This window comes from Podarcis filfolensis (genome assembly GCF_964270895.1).
Source record: "Podarcis filfolensis genome assembly, chromosome: 7".
NCBI classification, from domain to species: domain Eukaryota; kingdom Metazoa; phylum Chordata; class Lepidosauria; order Squamata; family Lacertidae; genus Podarcis; species Podarcis filfolensis.
This window is the reverse complement of record NC_139603.1, coordinates 54,687,939-54,708,656: the sequence shown is the minus strand read 5'-3', so window position 1 is coordinate 54,708,656 and position 20,718 is coordinate 54,687,939. Positions and strand designations below refer to the sequence as shown.

Genomic DNA, 20,718 nt, shown 5'->3' with positions numbered 1-20,718 from the left:
GGGGCAGGGAATCTTGGGCATGTACCTAGTTCATCTGAATGGTAACACTTGGGTTACAATGGGTTACACTCAAGCACCATTGTCTTCAAAAAGTTAACTTAAAACCCATTAGCTGTGTTGTGGTTCCACTTACGTGTTCCTCAGATTCACAGCAGGCACATACTCAGACACAGGCACATTTCCACTTTTTTTTTAAAGAAAATGAAATATGACAAACATGTAGAAGCCATATAGTTAAAACATTCTTTTTATTGATTACCACAGGAGGATTTGTAATTAGGTCAATCATGCAGACATTAGATTTACAAAATCTTCCCCCAAGTTCTACTAAACCTTTTCAAATATTTGTTTGAGATGTTTGTAACTCTGAAATGTATATATATATATATATATATACATGTGTGAATTTCAAGGGAAGCTGCTATACAGATCAAAAGGAAAAAAACATGATCGACCAACACAAAATTAGTCAGAAAAAATATTTATAGTTAAAAAAAATCCACACACCAATTTTGACGTAAGACACACTTCTCTTAATGTATCCCCCTTCTTCATTTTTGCTTTGAAAAACAGCAACAAGCTATACTGGAAGTGCCATTTTTCATCAATCAAATAATACTGAGCATGAGATATATAGCTAACGGTTCTCCAAAAAGACTACTTTTCTAAAAAGAGTCTCAGGATTCAAATTAAGCCAACTATTAAAAATCTGTATAGAAATGATATCGATCAAATTGTCTTTATGTTAAAACTTTAAGTTACTTTAAGCAACATATTGGCCAGATATTTGAATACGATAAGGTGCAAATTGGACTTCTATTTAAGCAGAGACAGTGGCGTCCCACCATATATTGTTGAATTCCCAGACATAAGAGCTGTGCAACAGGCCAAATATCTCACTAGCACTAGATTAAAGAATGTGTTTATATTATGCTAGATATGTGGAAGACAACCTATGAACAGAATATTTCCAATATTTCATACGATGGGGCATACACATATCTCAGCTGATAAAATAGTGCAATCCTGTTAGTGTCTATTCAGAGGAAAATCCCAATGAGATCAATGAGCTTGCTCTCAAATAAAGGAGCATAGGATTGCAACCCTAAATTCTTAATGGCTGTTAGCTGATGCAGCATAAAATTCTTCCACAGTTCAAGTCTTACCAGAAAAGAGGCCCTTTCTCTTTCTACAAAAATGGCTTCTGCACCCTTATAAATTACCCCCAACCCTCACCTCACCCCCACCCAATAAAATAAGTACTTGAATTCACACCAGTTTATACAGGCTGTTTTGAAGGAATACAAAAATCAATTAATATTTATTAGCATATCTCTGAATTCCAATTCAGACGAATTATCACTGGAAGACAGAACAGTACTAAATGCCAATTGATCCATTAAAGTGGGAAACGGTTAGTTTTCCTCTGTCATTTTCCCCCCTTTCTCCTTGGAAGCATTTTTGAGGAACAATATGCAACAGTATCCATTCACAGAAGCGATATTGCACTGAAAGGCTCAAGATTTACTTTAGCTGCTGAAGAATCACAGTGTTCAGAATATCTGATTCTTGTAGTGTCAGGCTTTCATCTGTAAGCTCTTTGTGTGGAAATGTAGTCAGAAGCACAAAGTCAGTGGTGGCAAACAAAGGGCGAGACTGGATAATAAAGTTCCGAATATCTATAATCCTATTGACAAAAGTATAACAATGTAGATTTTAGTCTTTGGATCAATACAATATGCTCTGCACTTTAAAAACAAACCACTCATCAGCTCCGAATACTGCAATAAGCTTCAGATGACAAGTTGTGATAATCTGGAACTAAGATCCAATGTTTCAGTACAGTTAAACAGTTAAGCTTACCTATGGGTATGATTAAATCTTTGTATTAAACGACTTCCATCTGCTAGCCTAATCTGAATCTTAGTTGTTGGCACAGAGTCATCGATCAGAACCACAGCATCAAGGAAGGATTTTTCTTCTTCCTCTGGGGAAGATGGTGTACTGACAATCTCAGGTGTAAGGCTAAAATTAAGAAACAAGAGAAATAGCTGAAAGACAGTTGAAATGTTAAAGACTTTATCTACAAGCCAACCAGTACCACTGAAGTCAATGGGGCTTACTTGCAAATGAATGTGTCTACAAAGAGAGTGCAAGGGTGCCTTCTAAAAATGCTCTCTTGCCTTCCTCAGTACCTCATACAATTCATCAAAACGTAATTAGTTAAATTTTGTGCTATTGCATTTGTTTAATACAAAGAAAAGGATTTGAACTGGATGTTAAAAACATTTCAGTCGCTTAAGGGACTGGTTATAAGTACAGTGGTGCCTCAGGTTAAGAACTTAATTCGTGCTGGAGGTCTGTTCTTAACCTGAAACTGTTCTTAACCTGAGGTACCATTTTAGCTAATGGGGTCTCCTGTTGCTGCAGCGCCGCAATTTCTGTTCTCATCCTGAAGCAAAGTTCTTAACCTGTGGTACTATTTCTGGGTTAGTGGAGTCTGTAACCTGAAGCATCTGTAACCTGAGGTCCAACTGTAAATCTACACTCACAAAATATAAAATAAGAACATACGTAACTGTCTTATTATGCCAAGTCAGACTGTCTAGCTCAGTACTGTATACACTGATATACAGCTGCTTTCTAGGGTTTCAAACCAATAGCCTTTGTCAGCAGTACCCTGAGATGCTGAGGATTGAATCAGGGATGTCCTGGATGCAAAGCAGATGCTCTACCACCAGACCCATAGCTAGGTGATCTTGCGCCCCTGGCAGAACTGTCCAAATTGCGCCCCCTAGCTACGGACAAATTAGCTCTTCTTTGCACCTCTCCACACTTCTAACATTGCATTTTGTAATTAAGCACAGTGCCAATTATTGTATAATATGTCAGAAAGCAGTAAGAAATCTCAACACTGACAGAACATAGTGCTATTGCATATTCTGGATATGTAAACTTCCAACAGCCATAAAAAGATGTTCAGACATGCCCTTCTGCAAACAGAAAAAGGCTCTGTCTGTTAATGGAAGAACTACCATTCCAGCAGAGGGAAGGCAATTTTCATCAATTCCCTCTTCAGCTCCAAGAACTACAGTTGTACCTTGGGTTACAAACACCTCGGGTTACAAACACTTTGGGTTACAAACTCCGCTAACCTGGAAGTAGTACCTTGGGTTAAAAACTTTGACCCAGGATGAGAACAGAAATCGTGCAGTGGCGGCGCGGCGGCAGTGTGAGACCCCATTAGCTAAAGTGGTAACTCAGGTTAAAAACGGTTTCGGGCTAAGAACGGACCTCCAGAATGAATTAAGTTCGTAACCCGACGTACCACTATACTTACAACATAGTTCCAGAGGGTCCCCCAATCCTCTGGAACAGTTTTTCAAGAGGAAGAAGAAACTGACAAAATAAATTCCTAGTCTTTTCCTCCAGCAGAGTGTCCTTGAAGCAGAACTCTGCTTCAGGGAAATCTAGATCCAACCCAACATCCATAACCTGCGAGCCTTCAATAATAAAGGAAACCAGTTTAAAACAGCAGAGCAATTGAAATGTATTTCACTTAGCAATACCAGGCATATAATTACCATTAGCTTGGAGGAAAAAAGCTCCAAACGAGGAACAGCCCAATCTTATGCATGTTTACTCAGTCCCACTGAGCATCCTTAGTCTAATTGCTTTTGTAAGGTAATCAAACACAAATGCTAAGATTAACTTAAAAGATTAAAACAAACTGTCGGAATGGGGTGGCAAGTGAGAAGCATATAGTCTGCACAGCATGCAGAAGACCTATAGCAGGGATGGGGCACCTGCAGCCTGTAGGCCAGATGTAGCCAGCAGGGCCTACACTTTCATCCTGCCTCCCCTTCCACTCAGCAATGAATTGCTGTTTGTTGGGCAGGGGGAGACCCTTGTGAGGAGACACAAGGAGGAGAGTGTTAAGCCCTCCCCCCAACATGGCAGTTAGGCAAAGTAATAATAATAATAGGTTTCACAGCTGCCAGTGGAAACTATTTTTCCAGTCTAATTGCTGCATGGGGTAACAAGAGGTGAGAAGGAGGATGTAGTTGGGGAAGAGAGACACAGATAAAAGAGGGGCAAAAGAAAATGGAATGAATGCATGTCAGACATGGGTCTGCATGAGCAAGAGGGCAATACAGTCAAACCTTGGTTGTCGAACGTAATCCATTCTGGAAGCCCATTCGGCTTCTGAAAGGTTTGACAACTGAGGCACGGCTTCTGATTGGCTGCAGGAGCTTCCTGCACTCAAGTGGAGGCCCCGTCGGACACTCAGCTTCTGAAAAACGGTCGAAAACCAGAACTCTTACTTCTGGGTTTTCGGTGTTCGGGAGCCGAAACGTTCCAAAAGGGAGGCGTTTGGGAACTGAGGTTTGACTGTAGCTCTGAGCCCTGTTCACTACTGGCATAAAGTCCCCAATAGATTTCTGAGGTAATGTGGTTTTCAGCAGCGGGTTGGGGAAGATAATAGAATGGCCTTTGGTATTTTATATTCCAATCATCAACTGTATCAATGGCAAGAATACAAGATAATTGTATTTTTATAAACCAAGGATTTTGAAAAAAATTAACCTTCCAAGTTTCTGGCCTTCTCCACTGAAAGCTTTGAATCTCAATCTAGGCCTTACATATTCCTGCTCCTGATGGTCTTCCATATCCAGATTAACTTGGCCTCCATGCACCAAACGTTGAAGTTCTGCAGGAATCTCTCTTAACAGCAGAAACAAAAGGGAAAATATCCAATTTAAGCAAGTTTATTGATTTATGCAACAGCATAAAGAGCAAGTGATAAAACTGAAAAGTATTCGATTTTGTCTGGATCACGTCATTAAAATATGAAATAATGATAACAACAATAGTTCAGATCCACTACGCTCTAATATTCTCTGTTATCAGCACATACATTCCACAATGCAGATAAAATGGCTTGTTTAAGATATAATCCTATACACGCTTACCACAGAATAAGAACCAAAGAGACTTAATTTCAGTAGACATGTATAGTATTGTGCTGTTAATGAGGCATACATAAGAAATGCTACAGGCAAAATTATGGCCAGGAAGGGGCAGGGGGAGAAAGGCAAAATTATATGTACTTCACTTGCTACATGTTGCAGCCACAGACTGAAAATAAAAGACTGTCTAGAAGAGTCATCACAATGTTACAGGGCTGGGTATTCATATCCTATTCAGTGGCTGAGGATGATACAGCCCCTAATAAGAGAAAATCCTTTTTGGTACATTTTTAATACAAAAAACCCTCTATCAAAACCAACCCTTTCCATAAAGCAACATATATAATAAACACGCTTCCTCACATGTCATTTATGGGATATATGGACTTCCCTGGTAATTGTGATCTATTCCTTTGATCTGGAAACAGCTTGTTTTTGGTGCCAGCTGGTTGTAAATTACCATCCCTTCCCTAAATATTTATGCTTTCTTTATCAAAATGGTCTAGTGCTCCAAATGCTAAACCCTCTGGTCCTGAGACCAATCTCTCACTCTTAAAAAAATAAAACTCTTCTTCAAGCAGTTCAGCTGGAGATTTGGGGAGGGAATTGCTCCCAGTTCAAGATGTAAACAGCCAAACAGAAACACTTCACCAGAAGAGCTGGTTGTGCCAATACCTCTACAGGGTGAGGACGCCATGTTGCCTTCCTCAGACCTAGTGCAGGAATGGGGAACGTTTTACAGCCTGAGGGCTTCATTGCCTCATGGGCAACCTTGAAGGAGCTGCATCCCAGTTGTGGGTGAGGCTGGAAAAAAAGAGATGCAGCTCTCACCTTTGTAGAGTAGGCTATATTGCAGCTAAGAGGCTTATCTCTTTATCCAGGTATGCAGGATGCATTATCATAGTTCAAGGCTACATTTCAACCAGGAGAAAGCACTTGAGGAGGGTGAGGAATGGGGCTGGTATGGGACACGGCCTGGGTATGGAGACAGAGGCCTGGAGGGCCATGTTCAGCCCCTGGGCTTGAGGTTTCCCAACCTCTGCCCTAGTGGACCCACAGCCTCCTACGCTCCATCAGAGTCAATTACTACTAAAGCAAACTAGGCCACTATAAATTAAGATGCTCCTCTCTTCAAAGGCAGACAAAATAGAAACTGCAGCTCTATTTGAGACTTGGTTGTTGAAACAATATCTGAGGTCAGGTCTTATGATCTAGCCTGATTCCTGCATGGATCTGTCTAGGGTACCACTGAAGCCTTGCCTAGGTACTGCTAAGGCCATCACTTAAAACAGAAGACCTTGTGGAAAAGGGAGTGTTCCAAACCAAGCAGCATCTCTTTAATTGACCCTAGGACTTCTACTTAGCTACTGAGGCTTCTTGGATTTCCTCTCCAGCTGCAGTTTCTTCTACTGCACTGGAAGCAATGTATTCCTATAGTCACAAATACCATAAACTTACCCTCTTTTAACAGACTCAAGAAACTCTGCATTCACTGGATCCGTGTATGATCTCAGCTCTCCATCATCTAAACTAAAACCGTTCCTCCACAGTTTAAGTAAAATTTGAACCTATGAATAAATCAGATGTACTTTGAAAATGTCAAAAAGTAACACCAGATGTTTGATCATTATATTCATCTTGGTTTGTTTTCCAGTATTATAATATTAAACATTCTATTCAGCTATACAGTCATACCTCGAGTTGAATGTGCTTCGGGTTGAGCGCGTTCGAGTTGTGCTCCATGGCACCCCGGAAGTAACGGAGCGCGTTACTTCCGGGTTTCGCCGCTCGCACATGCACAGACGCTCAAAATGACGTCACGCGCATGCGCGGAAGCGGCGAAATGCGACCCATGCACACGCAGACGTGCCGTCGCGTCTTGCGTTTCGTTCGGGATGCGAACGGGGCTCCGGAATGGATCCCGTTCGCATCCCAAGGTACCACTGTAATAATAATAATATTGTTGGGTGGCTTCCAACAAAATATTAAAATATAATAGTCCATCAAACACTAAAAGCTTCCCTAAACGGGGCTGCCTTCAAAGAGTAGACCCATTAAAAGTAATGGACCCAAGTGAGTTATGTCCATTAATTTCAATGCATCTACTATGCGTACTATGTGTAGAACTAACATTGGATACAACCCATAGTCTAAAAGGAATGTGTTGCACTTGCCTATGAATTTATGCCATCAGAATGTAATCAAAGACACATTAGCTCCAACTCAGTGTCCAGAAGAGCTCTGCTGTGCCTCTGTAGCTCTTTATGAGCAAGGACTGCGTCACTCTCTTCACTGCATGGGAATTCTCACACATGAATCCACACTGCCCTTATGGAACATTAACCAACAATGAAGACAATGGGATGATATTTGCTAGTGCCAACCATGATGTGGTCAGGCAACACATAGTAATATATTCTATTGTTCATTCAGAAGAAACCACAAATACGGCATGCTGTGTAGTTAGAGCATGGGTAGGCAAACTAAGGCCCGGGGGCCAGATCCGGCCCAATCACCTTCTAAATCCGGTCCGCGGATGGTTCGGGAATGGGCATGTTTTTACATGAGTAGAATGTGTCCTTTTATTTAAAATGCATCTCTGGGTTATTTGTGGGGCACAGGAATTCGTTCATCTCCCACCCCCCCAATATAGTCTGGCCCCCCTCAAGGTCTGAGGGACAGTGGACCGGCCCCCTGCTAAAAAAGTTTGCTGACCCCTGAGTTAGAGGGTATCACTTTGTATTTTTCACTTCATATACATTGGCTTAAGGACTAAGATCTTATATTTTGGACATATCACTTAAAGTGAAGCTTTTATTCAAACAGGAGCTCAGATCGATAAGAGAAGCACCTTGATTCCTTTCCCCTAACTCGCTCTAAAACTCACTCTGAGTCCCTAGTACAGATATAATTACATTCCCTTTAAAATATTTGTTTTTGCATCATTGGAGTTCAAAAAAAGTATTATTGTCAAATGAAACTTATGGTTCTATAAAATTATTTAGGTATATATTGATGATATAAGGAACAAGCTATAAGGAATTTCTCTTGCAGTTGGGTATGTCATATGTTACACAGACAGGGTTCCTAAAGTTAATTATCTCTTGCATGTAACAAGAAATTATGTTCATCGTATTTATACTTACATCTTGTCCAAACTGATTTTCTCCATAGATATATTCAGAGCGCTTCATCGTTGACTTCCCCAATCTGTATCCACCACCAGAAAATGACTAATAAAATATTTAAAATACAGGTCTGAGTTACAGAGCTGCAGTAACTACTTGCATTTATTTTAAACAGACTACTAGTAATATTAACAGATCACTATTTAGTTAAGTAAATACTTTGTAAAAAAATGCACCCTGCAGCTTAGAAAGAAAGTCTTCACAGGGGGACCGATTTGGCAAAAGTCAGTGACAACTGGTTTAATCTTCATATAATTAAGTAATAAGCAACTCAAAACAATATTTTTATAGAGAGTGACAAGCTTCTCTTCTGGTAAGCAGAAAGTACCGTATTTTTTGCTCTATAAGACTCACCTTTTCCCTCCTAAAAAGTAAGGGGAAATGTGTGTGCGTCTTATGGAGCGAATGCAGGCTGCGCAGCTATCCCAGAAGCCAGAACAGCAAGAGGGATTGCTGCTTTCACTGCGCAGCGATCCCTCTTGCTGTTCTGGCTGCTTAGATTGAGAATATTTTTTTTTCTTGTTTTCCTCCTCCAAAAACTAGGTGCGTCTTGTGGTCTGGTGCGTCTTATAGAGCGAAAAATACGGTAATTTCCTATAGCACACAGGAAAAACTCAAGCATGCCAAATGATGTCGTTTTGATCAACCAGTAAAACAGGATCTGAAAGCATAGTTTGAAGTGGGATTGCAAAGTATGCTCTGGCATGATGCTCAAATTGAAAAGCAAACCAGTGTCCCAGCTTTCACAACACCTCTAGAAGTTCCTGTTCCACAGAGATAGGAGTAGATTTAAGAAGTGCTAAGCAGATAGAAAAACAAAAAGCAGACAAGCAGCTCTAAATTATGGCTTGTTTGTTGGATATCTGGAAATTAATAAATCATAGAATAGAATAGCAGAATTGGAAGCGGCCCTGACGATCATCTACTCCAACACAGCTGCAATGCAGGAGAAGGCAGCTGGCCCGTAGGGGGAATCGAATCCGCAACCTGGTGTGAGTTCTAAATAATGGTTAGCGTATAGTGTGGGCTGGTGCAATGGCTCAACTCAGGCAAAGTATGAAAAGTAGTTGTCAGGGACATGTGCCAATTTGAACATGAACCTGGGGGTGGTCACCAACTACCACATCCAGTGGCTTTCATTTTGTTCAATGTAATAAAATGGCTAGTAGTTGCTAAGGTGATATTTACCGTATCATGTGGACTAGTTTAGACTTTGTGTTCAGTTGTAGGCAGTGTTTCCATACTATTTTCAGTACAAAAGATACTGGAGCCGCACCTTTTCTTTTCACATGACCCTCTCCCATAACCTCCCAACCTGGGACACTAGCATCTAGTGTTAATTGCTGTCAATTCCTGTCTGGCAGAAAAGCGGTTTAAAGCAGGCAAATATTATGAATTGGAGTACACTTTACCCGCTGCCTCTCTAAATTCAGCTCACGTTTTGTAATGAAAGTAATTAAAAATAATTTTTAAAAAGGAATCAAGTTCTATACTTGTTAAATAAAAGCACTTTTGCATTAAAACAATTGCGCTTTTCCCATAAAAAAATGATTGCATGTATTGGTACTTACTTTAGCTTTATGACAATCCCCCGATGCTCTTGATACTTCATCTAATGGGACTGCCCCATGTTCTTTTGCTTCTTTGAAAAGTTCAGCGACAATTTTACTGGATGCTATATTATTGGATGAGGCAACAACACTGAGCCCTCTGTATTCTGAATCACCTGAATAAAATCTTTTTTTTAAAAAAGAAAGAAAGCAAACAGCATTTGTTGGTCATAAGTATTAAGAAATTTTCAAACAGAAGTACATTAGTTTGTGCAGTGCCAGAAACAGGACTCTGTTTCAGATGGGAAAGTGGCTTGGGTTGTCCCACCCTGCTTTCAACTGTATGCTCTCTGGGTCGGGAACTTCCTTTGGGAGAAAGGGCAAGATAGACATTTAATAACTTCAACAAGTAAATATAGTTTTTAATTTAGAAATTAAGTTTTTATTTTTACGTACAATATCTAATCCCTGAAGCTTTTTAATGCCTTATATTGGAATTATTTTCACTTCATGTTGGAATCAATATTTTTAGAAGAACCTTACCAGGTAATGTTATGAAAAAATATTATTCTGGTTAATATCTTCATTTTAACAAAAGCCACCCTCCCATACCATTTAATTTCCTGACTTTTTCATATTCTGATTAGAACCACATTACAGCTTATGTGCTGTTAAAAGATTGAGAGAGTTTTGACACAGTCAGGAACTCCAAATTTATCTGTACTTCTTTAAGATGTCCAGATTTTCATAACAATAATAGGGTGCATTCAATATGCCTTTGAATCTGAGTTGCTGGGGACCACAAGTGGGAGAGGGCTATTGTGTGTTCTACTTCTGAGATTCTAACAGGCATCTGCCTGGCCACTGTGGAAACAGAACGCTGCATTGGATACATCTTTGCTGTGATTCAGCAGGACTACTCTTAAGTTCTCACACAACCCTGGCACAAATAGAAGGGAGCTTCACACAAGGGAAATCCCTGAACCCCATCCGTCCTCAAAGTTTTCTGAAGACCAGAAGATCCTCTGCAACACTAAGTGATTGGGCACAGGTTGCTGCTGAAGAACTGGAGAAATCTGACAGCATGCAAAAATCACGACTGGGTGTTTGCACCTGTGTCAGGTTCCAAGATGCAATTGAGATATCATTTATGGCCCACAGACATGCTCTTGAAAAAACTTCCCCAGGGACGAAGAGACGAAACCACACAAAAACAAAACACTGAAGAAAGGTGAAAAATTAGACCAATTATTTCATACTTTGATTTTATACCTCCAACATGTAAGATGTGCATCTGACATTCAATGTGCAGCCATTCAATGAAGCTGAATGCTGGAAGACTCAGGATAGACAAAAGACAGTACTTTTTCACACAGCACAGTTAAACTGTGGAATTCACTCAAACAAGAGGTAGTGATGGCTGCCAACTTAGATGACTTTAGAAGAGGATTAGACTAATTTGTGGAGGCCCTCAAAGCCATTATACCTCCACTGTCTCTTCTCATGTTAGCCTATGATATTAACCCCACGTTCAATGTGAGCAGATCCGCAACAATTGAGGATGACAACTACAGTGGTACCTCGGGTTAAGTACTTAATTCGTTCCGGAGGTCCGTACTTAACCTGAAACTGTTCTTAACCTGAAGCACCACTTTAGCTAATGGGGCCTCCCACTGCTGCCGCACCGCAGGAGCACTATTTCTGTTCTCATCCTGAAGCAAAGTTCTTAACCTGAAGCACTATTTCTGCGTTAGCGGAGTCTGTAACCTGAAGCGTATGTAACCTGAAGTGTATGTAACCCGAGGTACCACTGTATTATTACAGCTGGGGATGATGACAACAATAATAAAAAGACAAGAAAAGTTCAAGGGGAAAAGGAACATAAAAACTTAAACACACTATTTATAAATATTTTAAATCAATTAAATGCTTATTTTATGGTACCTTTTGTTATCCTTGTCATCACTCATACTTCTTTCTGGTTTTCGCAAGCTTCTGAAGAAGTCAGCCAAGAAATATTCATTTAAACTTCCATTAATTTTACACCACCAATCTTAATTTTTTTTATATTGAAAATAAATTTGTGATATCCAACCTCTGTAGAGTTCATAGGTTGTGACAGTCAAATCTAAGTTAGAAGACTCTTGCTATAATAAAGGAATAGCATGCAAATGCTGTACAAGAACCAGTCTACAACAAATTTTATATTATAATCACCTTGCCCCAGTGTTGCTCATCAACTTTCATGCATTTCAGTAGAGCTTATGTAGAAGGTTCTCCATGGCCCTTTGGTTCCCTGATGAAAGACAGCAACTCACACTGCAATCCAATGCACATTTTCTTGGAAGAAAGTACCACTGTGCACAATGGAATTTACTCCCATACAAGTGTACATAGGATTGCGTCTTCAGGGATTTAGGAAGAGATTCCTTTACATTTTTAAAATGCTTGCTTAATATTTGCATTTTTGAAATGCACACTTATAGGAACTATCACAGTTAATTTGAACTGTTTGACAGTGTCATATAAAAATAATAAAAGCCCTTATTTACCTTTGCACTGGTAATCTCGGATGACTGCTCACTCTAGCTGTTGGTTTCTCAGAATGAGACGGCTGTCTTTTCATTTCATCTTCATACAATCCAGCCAATGCCAGCTATACCAAAAACCAGATGCTTTAGTCAATGTCTACAGACCCAAAAAACTATCTACATGTATTCTACATGTAGTTCTCTTTTAAAAGTGAGGTGACTAATTCATACCGGTCAAATATGCAGATCATTGGGCAGGCATGGTTATGAGAACTATTTTTAAAAAAATAACCTTTTTTCCCAATCACATGCTGAAAGAACAGCTGTTTGCCAAGTAAAAATTACTAATGTCACAAAAGAGCAACACTTGATAGCACAACAATTAATAACATTTCTTCATGACAGCTATAAATCCTTTCCTTATATGACTGAACATGATTTTACTTTCAGAATAAAACAGTATAGTAAGGATAATGTAATAAGTGAACAAGAAGCATGTGCTTAGACACAATGATCTAGCTCACATATTACATAAAACAATTTTTAATTTAATATAAATGAAAGAGAAGCATGTTGGTGCATGGTGCTTCTTCTCACTCCTGCTGACCACAAGTGTGGTGCTGTCTAACGTTGGGTTTATGGTTTGTTTTCAGCATAGTTTGTTTTAAACTATGGTTTAACATGACAAGCAAATTAGGCCAACTTCTACTGACTTCTAGACCAGGAACTGGGGACTACAGCTCTCATCTTCCATGACCATTGGCTATGCTGGGTGGGGCCAATGGTCAAACAATATCTGAGGGCCACAGGTTTCATTTCTTGCTGTAGACACAGTGGAAGTTGATGATATGTCTAAGCAATTATTATAGAATATATACTGAGGTCCAAGCAAGAGGCAGAAATATTATGAGCTTTGCTATACAGAATCATAAAATTGTAGTTGGGAGGGACCACAAGGGCAATCTAGTCCAACCCTCTGCAATGCAGGAGTCTTTCACCTAATGTGGGGCTCAAATCCACAACCCTGAGATTAAGAGTCTCAAGTTCTACTGACTGAGCTATCCCAGCTCACAAACTAGGCAATTATCAAAATACTTTTTGATTTAAAGCCTATGAAGATTAGCTTCATGATTATAAAAGTACACAGATATGTCCCTGCTGTATTTTTGCATGTGTATTTTTTGCCCTCTCTGTTGTTTTCAATGAATGGTGGATGTGGGTTTGCACTTGGCAAAGATGTGAGAGTAAAAAAGCTGCATGCAATTTACATAACAAATCTTATTAATATCAATACAAGTGGCCCAAAGAACAAGAAGCAAAAATTAAACAAAGAAAAATGCTGCTATGTGGTTTGTTTCTACACAGAAAACCTAAAGTATTATAGTTTAATTTCCCCGAGTATTGATGTTTCACTGCAATGGATTTTTAAAATCTGGATTAGAAACAACAAACATTTATATGAAGAGAGGCAGATGCCATTTCAATGACAAGCTGCTTCAGGGTGAAGGCACAAAATTTAGGGCAAGAACATGTTTTTCATAAACATTTTAATGCTCCATAGAACTGTGAAGCCACAAATAACATATCACAGTTTGAGACTTTAGATATGAGATTCTGACATCAACAGGCAACTCTATATGGTTACCTTGATTTATTTCGTAAAATCGTTCCTGGAGTCTGACCTGGTGTGCAAAAAAAGCACACACAAACTTGAATTGCTGAGGCAAATATCCCCAGCCAAAACCTGATGCACTCTTACCTGGGAGCAAGCCCCACTGAGCTCAGCGACGCTTACTTTTGAAAAGAAATGCAGAGGAATGCACTGTCAGAGCAGTTTCCCCATGCGGTTTCATTTCACTAGGGAGTGATGAGGAAACGACATTTGCAGCTCTTAACCTATATTTAACAGTCCCCCCCCGGTACAACCCGTGTTTGGCAACACGGTGAGATCGGCGGAGGTTTTACCTAAGGCAAGGCGTGTCGCCATCAGTTGCGAGGAAAAGAAGGTGCGGGGACAGCACACGGCGGCTGCCAAGAAATAATGTCTGCTTGCTATAAACTCTCCCAGAAAGCGACAGCTCTCGGCTTGCTCTCTTACACAACCCTGACTGGCCATTCTGGAGCACCTCCACCGTCGGTTTTCGAGGCGGAGCGACTCCCAGGAAGGGGAGGCGACACCGAGGGCTCTCTCGCCCGCCCCACTCCGCTCCCCGTACCTGCAGGTCCCTGACGGTAGGGGGCCGCCCGCTTCCACGGGGCCCTTTCTCCCGCCGCATCCCGCTCGTGCCAGGTCCCGTATCCTCGTCCTCCGCCTTCTCTTGCTGCTGCTGCTGCTCCTGCTCGGCGCTCGCCCCGCCGTCCGCCATCTTCAGCGGCCAAGAAGTCTCTCCCAGGAGCCCGAGCTCTGCGCTACGGAGAGGCTCGGGGAGCTGGGCGGGACCATGGAGGAGCACTTCCGGCAGCGCGTGTAGCTATGGCAACGAGATCTCAGGAGCTGGACCACTTCTTCGGGCGCCCCTCGCTAAGCCTCGAACTCTGGCCCCATGCCGTTCCGTGCGCGCGTGCGCAGTCTGCGTTCGTTGCCCCGTCCCTCTCCATCGGGTCAGGTGGTGCCAAAAAAAAAAAAAAAAAAGGGTGCAGCGGCCAATCTTGCTTCCGGTTAAGGGATAATGATAATTGTTATTCTTTCGCCCCATAACCTCGATCTGCGAAACTGGCACTGCTGCAGGTGCCACAGAATATTCGTTCTGCACTTGTAAGAAATTGATCTTTTAGTGTGACGGCGCCCACGCTTTAGAATTCCCTTGACTATTGACGTCCGGCAGGTGCCGTCACTATTCGGTGCCTGCTGAAAAGATTTTTGTTTAGGCAAGTCTATTCAGACGTACAGAATGTTGACAGGTGCTATAAACTGGTTTTTAGCTGATCGTTGATTTTAATTATTTTTGCAAATGTTTTATATTGTTATTTTAAACGGTTTTTATTGATAATTTTTCTGTTTTTTGTAAACTGCTATCATTTCTCTCCAATACAATATCTTGCATCTATCTTTTTTAAACCCTTTTTACAGAGAAACAGTTTGCCACTAGGTGGTGCTGAAATAGCACTTAAATGGCTGAAGGTGTTGACCCATTTTACTTTTTTCTTTACCATGTTTGTTTTTCCTATGGCTTATTGAAAATAAGACTACATATTTGCCAATTCAAATTCTGATGGTTCAATACCAGAAGGCTGCTTCAGAATTATACACCATGTTGGTTTTGGTCTGTTTGTACTATAGATGTTGTTAGTACTCACTGAAAAACTTCAGATAGGCACCCAACAGGTTATGGAGGCTTCCGTTCCTAAAATAAATTGATATTTTACTGCTATCTTGGACTGCAAGGGACACATTGCAAAGGGGAAAGGGGGTGTTTCACAGAGAGGCATTTAACTATTGGGACAGAGAAATCCATAGGAAATTGGCCGAAAATAGTGGATCCTGTATTGCAAATAACTGATACCTGATTTCCCATAAGTCTTTGCTGATACTACTAGCACGGGGACACTTTTCAGACATAAAAAGAGTTCTGTGTTTTATTTCATTGTTGCAGAAGTGTATCCCATTTCAAATGAGATAAACTGTCGACCTTTGCCAGACACTAATTCCTTGAGAGGACCTTCTCTGGAAAGACTGCAGACATAAACTTAATTATGTCTAGCAGTTTTGTCAGAAAACGAAACTTCTGCCCTTTTGTAATAGTAAATCACCATCACATTAATACATATTTGTTTTGCAGCTTGGCCATGAAAGTGTCTCATTATATCTTAAGCTAATATTTCCCATGGTTTGTTGGAATTAATTGAATTAATGGGGTGGTGAACATCACCTGAAATGTATCACATAAGGCACAATACAGTTCCTGATTATTTCCTCAACAATTTTGTTCATCCCTGGCTACCAGATGCTTTGATTATTTCATCTTTTAGTTAGACATGTCTATGTGATCTCCATGGACCACATTAATTAATCTTGCATGTGGAGATGTTGGAATTACTCAATTCTCAATTTTTCAAATCTCACTGAGGAGGCACAATTCACTTGCTACTTGCCCGTATGTTTGCAGAGGTCTGGATAGCTTCTTTTTGCATTACTATCTTTTGCTTATATAAGATCAATAGGCTCTTGGTCAGCACTCAGGGCTACTTTCCATTCTGAGGGTATACTCACTCCTTGGGTGGATGAGGCTATTGTTTAATTACCAATGCTTCATCAGCATCTTATTTGATGTCCTCTTGGCTTAAAATCAGAACACAGGATAAGCAATCTGCAGTGGTATTCCAAATGTTTGGGAGATGATCAGTTTGGAAATAGAAGTCCCTAAGTTTGATGATCTGCTTACCTATTCTTGAGGTTGCTTGACTTGAACTATGTGTGATAAATGTTAACCTTATATCACAAGAAAGTCCTGAAGTGTTACATTGCCCAGAAGCATGTTAGAGCCTCTTTTTCAATGACAGAACATGTTCTTTTTAATGCATTAAGCACTCTGGAGGCAAACGCAGCCGTAACTTCCCTGCCTCCTTTCATTTGCATCAAGACAACACCCAAACCATAGTGGGAAGCAGCTGTGGTTACAATTGTTTGTCTGCTAGTATCAAAACAATCAAGAGCAGGGAATGGGTTAGATGAAGAATGAACACAGTAGAAAAAGAGAGTATGCAACGGTCTTATTCACAGCAACAACCCTGGGAAGAAGCAATCTGCACAAGTCTGTTTGCTTATTAAACTACTCCTTATTCTTTTACAGGAAAATTGCCTTTTGAATCGCTTAAAGGACATTAAGTGAACACCAAATTTACCTAGTGGCAGAAGCTCACAAAACTCTTCATGTCATCTACCCCTAAGAATGCCAAGATTTGTGATTGGGTTCAAGTGAAATATGAACTCTATGTGGAATATTACAAAGGTGCTAAATAGCAAATATTTCAGACTGAGGACTCTGTTACTTAGAGCTTACCCAATAGGGTTGGAAAAAGATGTTCCAGACACTTCAGGCTGAAATGAACAATTAAAAACTGTGAAGGTTCCTTTATAGCAGGTGATGCCCATAAATGGACCATGCTAAAACTAAGCTGGGGTGGTGAACATTTCTTGACATAAGGGCTGAATTTACACTTGGGCAACCCTCCAAGGCTGTGTGTGAGCAACTGAAGTGGCTATGATACATGCACACACACGCATGGCACAGCCACCCGGCCCTCATTTGATCCAAGCAGATCTACTCAGGAATAGGTAACTATCACCCACTCATCAAACAATCAGTTTCATGACCAGTGAGGGCAGTTCACATCCCCACCAGTGTGTTGAGCTGTACTTGCCCTCCCTTCCTCCAGAGCCAGCTGCAAAGTCTGCACACACACACAGGCACACAGGCTTGAGAAGAAACAGTGGGGTTCTTAAGGATTGGTATGTTAAGGATTGTGAGTTTTATGGGTCACTTATCTGGTCAGTCATGTGAGACTCAAGGTCATATACTCAGCGGTGGGTAATATATCTCCTGCCTCTGAGCTCAGTTTATCAGTCAGTTTTTTTCTTTCTGTTTTCCTGTTCTTTGCTTCTGTAACCAGACATGCTATTAGGACTGAAGTTTGTGAACCTTCCTGGGGATCCAGTAAGACCTGTACACTTTTAAACCTCAGTAAACTGTTACTGAAGAATTCTGCTGCCAGTGTGTGTTTTACTTTGGAACTCTGCATGGCAGATGGACCAGATGCATCGGCTACTCTGCTACTTTCTTCCCATGCACTAAGGTTGTTGCATTCAGGCATGTAAACTGTGTGTGTGTGACTGGATTTTGCACCAGCCCTGTCATGGCATTAGTGGCAACAATGTCACACTCCTGGTCTAAATTCAGTTTGGAATCTGTTACACACTCTAGAATAGGGGTGGGGAATCCTTTTCAGCTTGCAGTGGCATAGCAACCCCCACTAGCGCCTGGGGCGGACCAGATTTTTTTAAGTGGAGCCACCAAACTTGTGCTATTTTTAGCAGAGCTGCCAAAACTTCTGTAGCTGATGTTTTGAGGGACGGGCAGTGGCTCTACCCCTTGCAGCGCCCAAGATGCCCAGCAACCGCCATGCCGCCCTACAGCCCCCCATACCACCATGAAATCCCCCCTGGTGCCCAGTGTGCCATGCCCCCATCTGCCCCTACTTTCTATCCCTATTTTATAAATGCACATTTGGCTCTTCCTTTGTATAATAATAATAATAATAATAATAATAATAATAATAATAATAATAATTTCTTACTTATACACTGCCCATCTGGCCTGGCCTCCCCAGCCACTCTGGGCGGCTTCCAACAGGATATTAAAAACACAATAAAAGATCAAACATTAAAAAGCTCCCTAAACAGGGCTGCCTTCAGATGTCTTCTAAAAGTCAGATAGTTGTTTATTTCCTTGACATCTGGTGGGAGGACATTCCACAGGGTGGGTGCCACTGCCCAGAAAGCCCTCTGCCTGGTATGTAATGGGAATAAAATTTGAACCGTATCTATCTAGCCTGGATTTTGTTTTGTTGGTTTCAATTGTCAAGATTGTTTTTAATTACAATATGATACAGCTAATTTCCCCCCATATCTGTACATTTCTACCCAATTTGCATAATTTGTAAATTTCATAAGTTAAAATTTGTCCTTAAAATCTGAAATGACTTAATTCAAGATGGCAAAAATACAACTGATCTATCCGAGATCGAGAGGTTTCTGTGCCCCTGGCAAAATTGTTTAAATCTTAAAACAGAATGAAAATGTACTCCACCATGGTCTAGGGTTGCTAAACAAAGCTAAAATTTGATCTGAACATCTTATGCAAAGCTGTATTATAAGGCTGAATAAATTAGACAGGTCAGACTTCATTCATTATGTTTGTGTACATGTGAGGTTTAAAGGGTGAAAGTAAAGTCTTCAGATGTAATAATATAATTTAAACAAGTCAGCATCTATGTCATCATTCTCAGTTTGCATTAGAGCAAAATCGTCCTTAATAAAAGGAGTGGTGGGGACTCAACTATGCCAAACTTGTATTTGGTCATGATTAAGTAAAACAAGTCTCAGAGTAGAGCCCTGAATGGGGTTGGGATATATTCATGAGCTATTCAGTGGGCTCACATTAACATGTGCAGTGCTGAATCACCTAATCAAAGAAACCTTTTTATGGGAACCGATAGAACAAGGGATTTACTGTGATAGTTGGAATCTATAACCTACTCATCTAGGTTATTTGAATTTTGTACAATCCTTCAGTAACACCGAAGACCTTTCTCTCTCTCTCTGGCTCTAGAAATTGAACCATCATTCAAAAAGTATGACTCTGATCAGCTCAGCACTGTCAGAAATTCATTTCTGAGTGTTAATGCTGCAAATAGTTTTGGATTTCATGTGGGAGAAAACCATTTCTTAGCAAGAATATTTTATGTTAAAATTGATATATCTACTGCCAAACGTGTCTCTGATCAGGACTCATTATTTCATATTCACACAAATGTAGTATCATTTTTTCAATCAGGGAGCTATCAAACAATAAAATACAAATGCCTGACCATTTATATTCAGTGCACACCATCCTAGTAGCTACATCACCATAGTTTCTGAACACCAGAAATTTATCAATAAGCATTGTGAGATATGAACCTAGTGATGATGATGATGGTGGTGATTTTATTTATACCCTGCCCACCTGTCTGCGTTTCCCCTGGCATTCTGGGTGGCTTCCAGCATATATAAAAACATAAGTCATATTCTATTGATCCAAAGATGTGACCTGAATAAGTGAGATACAGAGAAGATAGCCCTTACTACCAATCTTTTAAAACAAGGAACTCAGGTTTAAGGCATTTTTAGTCCCGTTGAAGGAAGAGGAATAGGGGAGGGAGGGAGGACTGCATAGACAGCATGCAAATTCAGAAAGCAAGGCAATAAAATAGATTTGAACACAGCTGAGTGTGTGCTTATCTCCAAAGTAATACATTTGATACTGAGACAGCTTCTGAACTAAATAATGCAATCAATTACAAAGCAATCTATTGTGGCCTTGGTGTGAACCTTGGAAGTTTGCATTAGGATTCAATTTGGAAGTTGAGGTTTTCTGTACAGAAAGTAATGTTTTCTAGACCAGTGGGCAGGACATGTAAATTAAGTAGAATCACTTTGGATTGATGTGTCTGTTGTGGTTTAATAGAATCAAATGGGTATAAATCTTGTTTGGGTGGAAAGAAGCCGTTAGCTGTTTTAATCAGACAAAATCACCAAATAAAGAGGTACATTTGGACCTTTGTGGGAAAATTAACTTATTCATAAAGGAGAGAATTAATAGTTTTGTTTAAATCACCACAGGTTTGACTTGTTCAATCAAGCCACTAAACATTCATTGGGTTTGAATGAAATGAAACAATTTTATTTCTAAAGCTGTTTCAAGGCTCACTATAGAACTAG

At 40.4% G+C, this 20,718-nt stretch overlaps 1 protein-coding gene across 3 annotated transcripts; it reads right to left on the bottom strand.

Moving 5' to 3' along the window:
* Positions 1 to 229: 229 nt before the first annotated feature.
* Positions 230 to 15,154, bottom strand: UBXN2B (UBX domain protein 2B). 3 transcript variants are annotated; one of them, XM_083623055.1, is made up of 10 exons: positions 14,289 to 14,370; positions 14,205 to 14,249; positions 12,261 to 12,364; positions 11,653 to 11,703; positions 9,730 to 9,895; positions 8,117 to 8,203; positions 6,429 to 6,538; positions 4,588 to 4,725; positions 1,864 to 2,025; positions 230 to 1,687 (listed from the first exon to the last, which is right to left on the bottom strand). In XM_083623055.1, the coding sequence occupies exons 3-10, from the start codon at positions 12,332 to 12,334 to the stop codon at positions 1,525 to 1,527; spliced, it is 951 nt and encodes a 316-aa protein (XP_083479181.1). In that variant the 5' UTR covers positions 12,335 to 12,364; positions 14,205 to 14,249; positions 14,289 to 14,370; the 3' UTR covers positions 230 to 1,524. The 3 variants fall into 3 exon arrangements, with proteins under 3 accessions (XP_083479181.1, XP_083479179.1, XP_083479180.1); XM_083623053.1 differs by lacking the exons at positions 14,205 to 14,249; positions 14,289 to 14,370 and adding an exon at positions 14,456 to 15,154; XM_083623054.1 differs by lacking the exons at positions 11,653 to 11,703; positions 14,205 to 14,249; positions 14,289 to 14,370 and adding an exon at positions 14,456 to 14,847.
* Positions 15,155 to 20,718: the final 5,564 nt, after the last annotated feature.

Coding starts and splice junctions, on each gene's coding strand:
- UBXN2B (XM_083623053.1), bottom strand. CDS start 14,605: ATGGCGGACGGCGGGGCGAGCGCCGAGCAGGAGCAGCAGCAGCAGCAA. Junction 4,726..6,428: donor CTTGAGTCTGTTAAAAGAGG/GTAAGTTTATGG, acceptor TCTGCTGTTAAG/AGAGATTCCTGCAGAACTTC. Junction 1,688..1,863: donor AGATTTAATCATACCCATAG/GTAAGCTTAACT, acceptor TTTTGTCAATAG/GATTATAGATATTCGGAACT.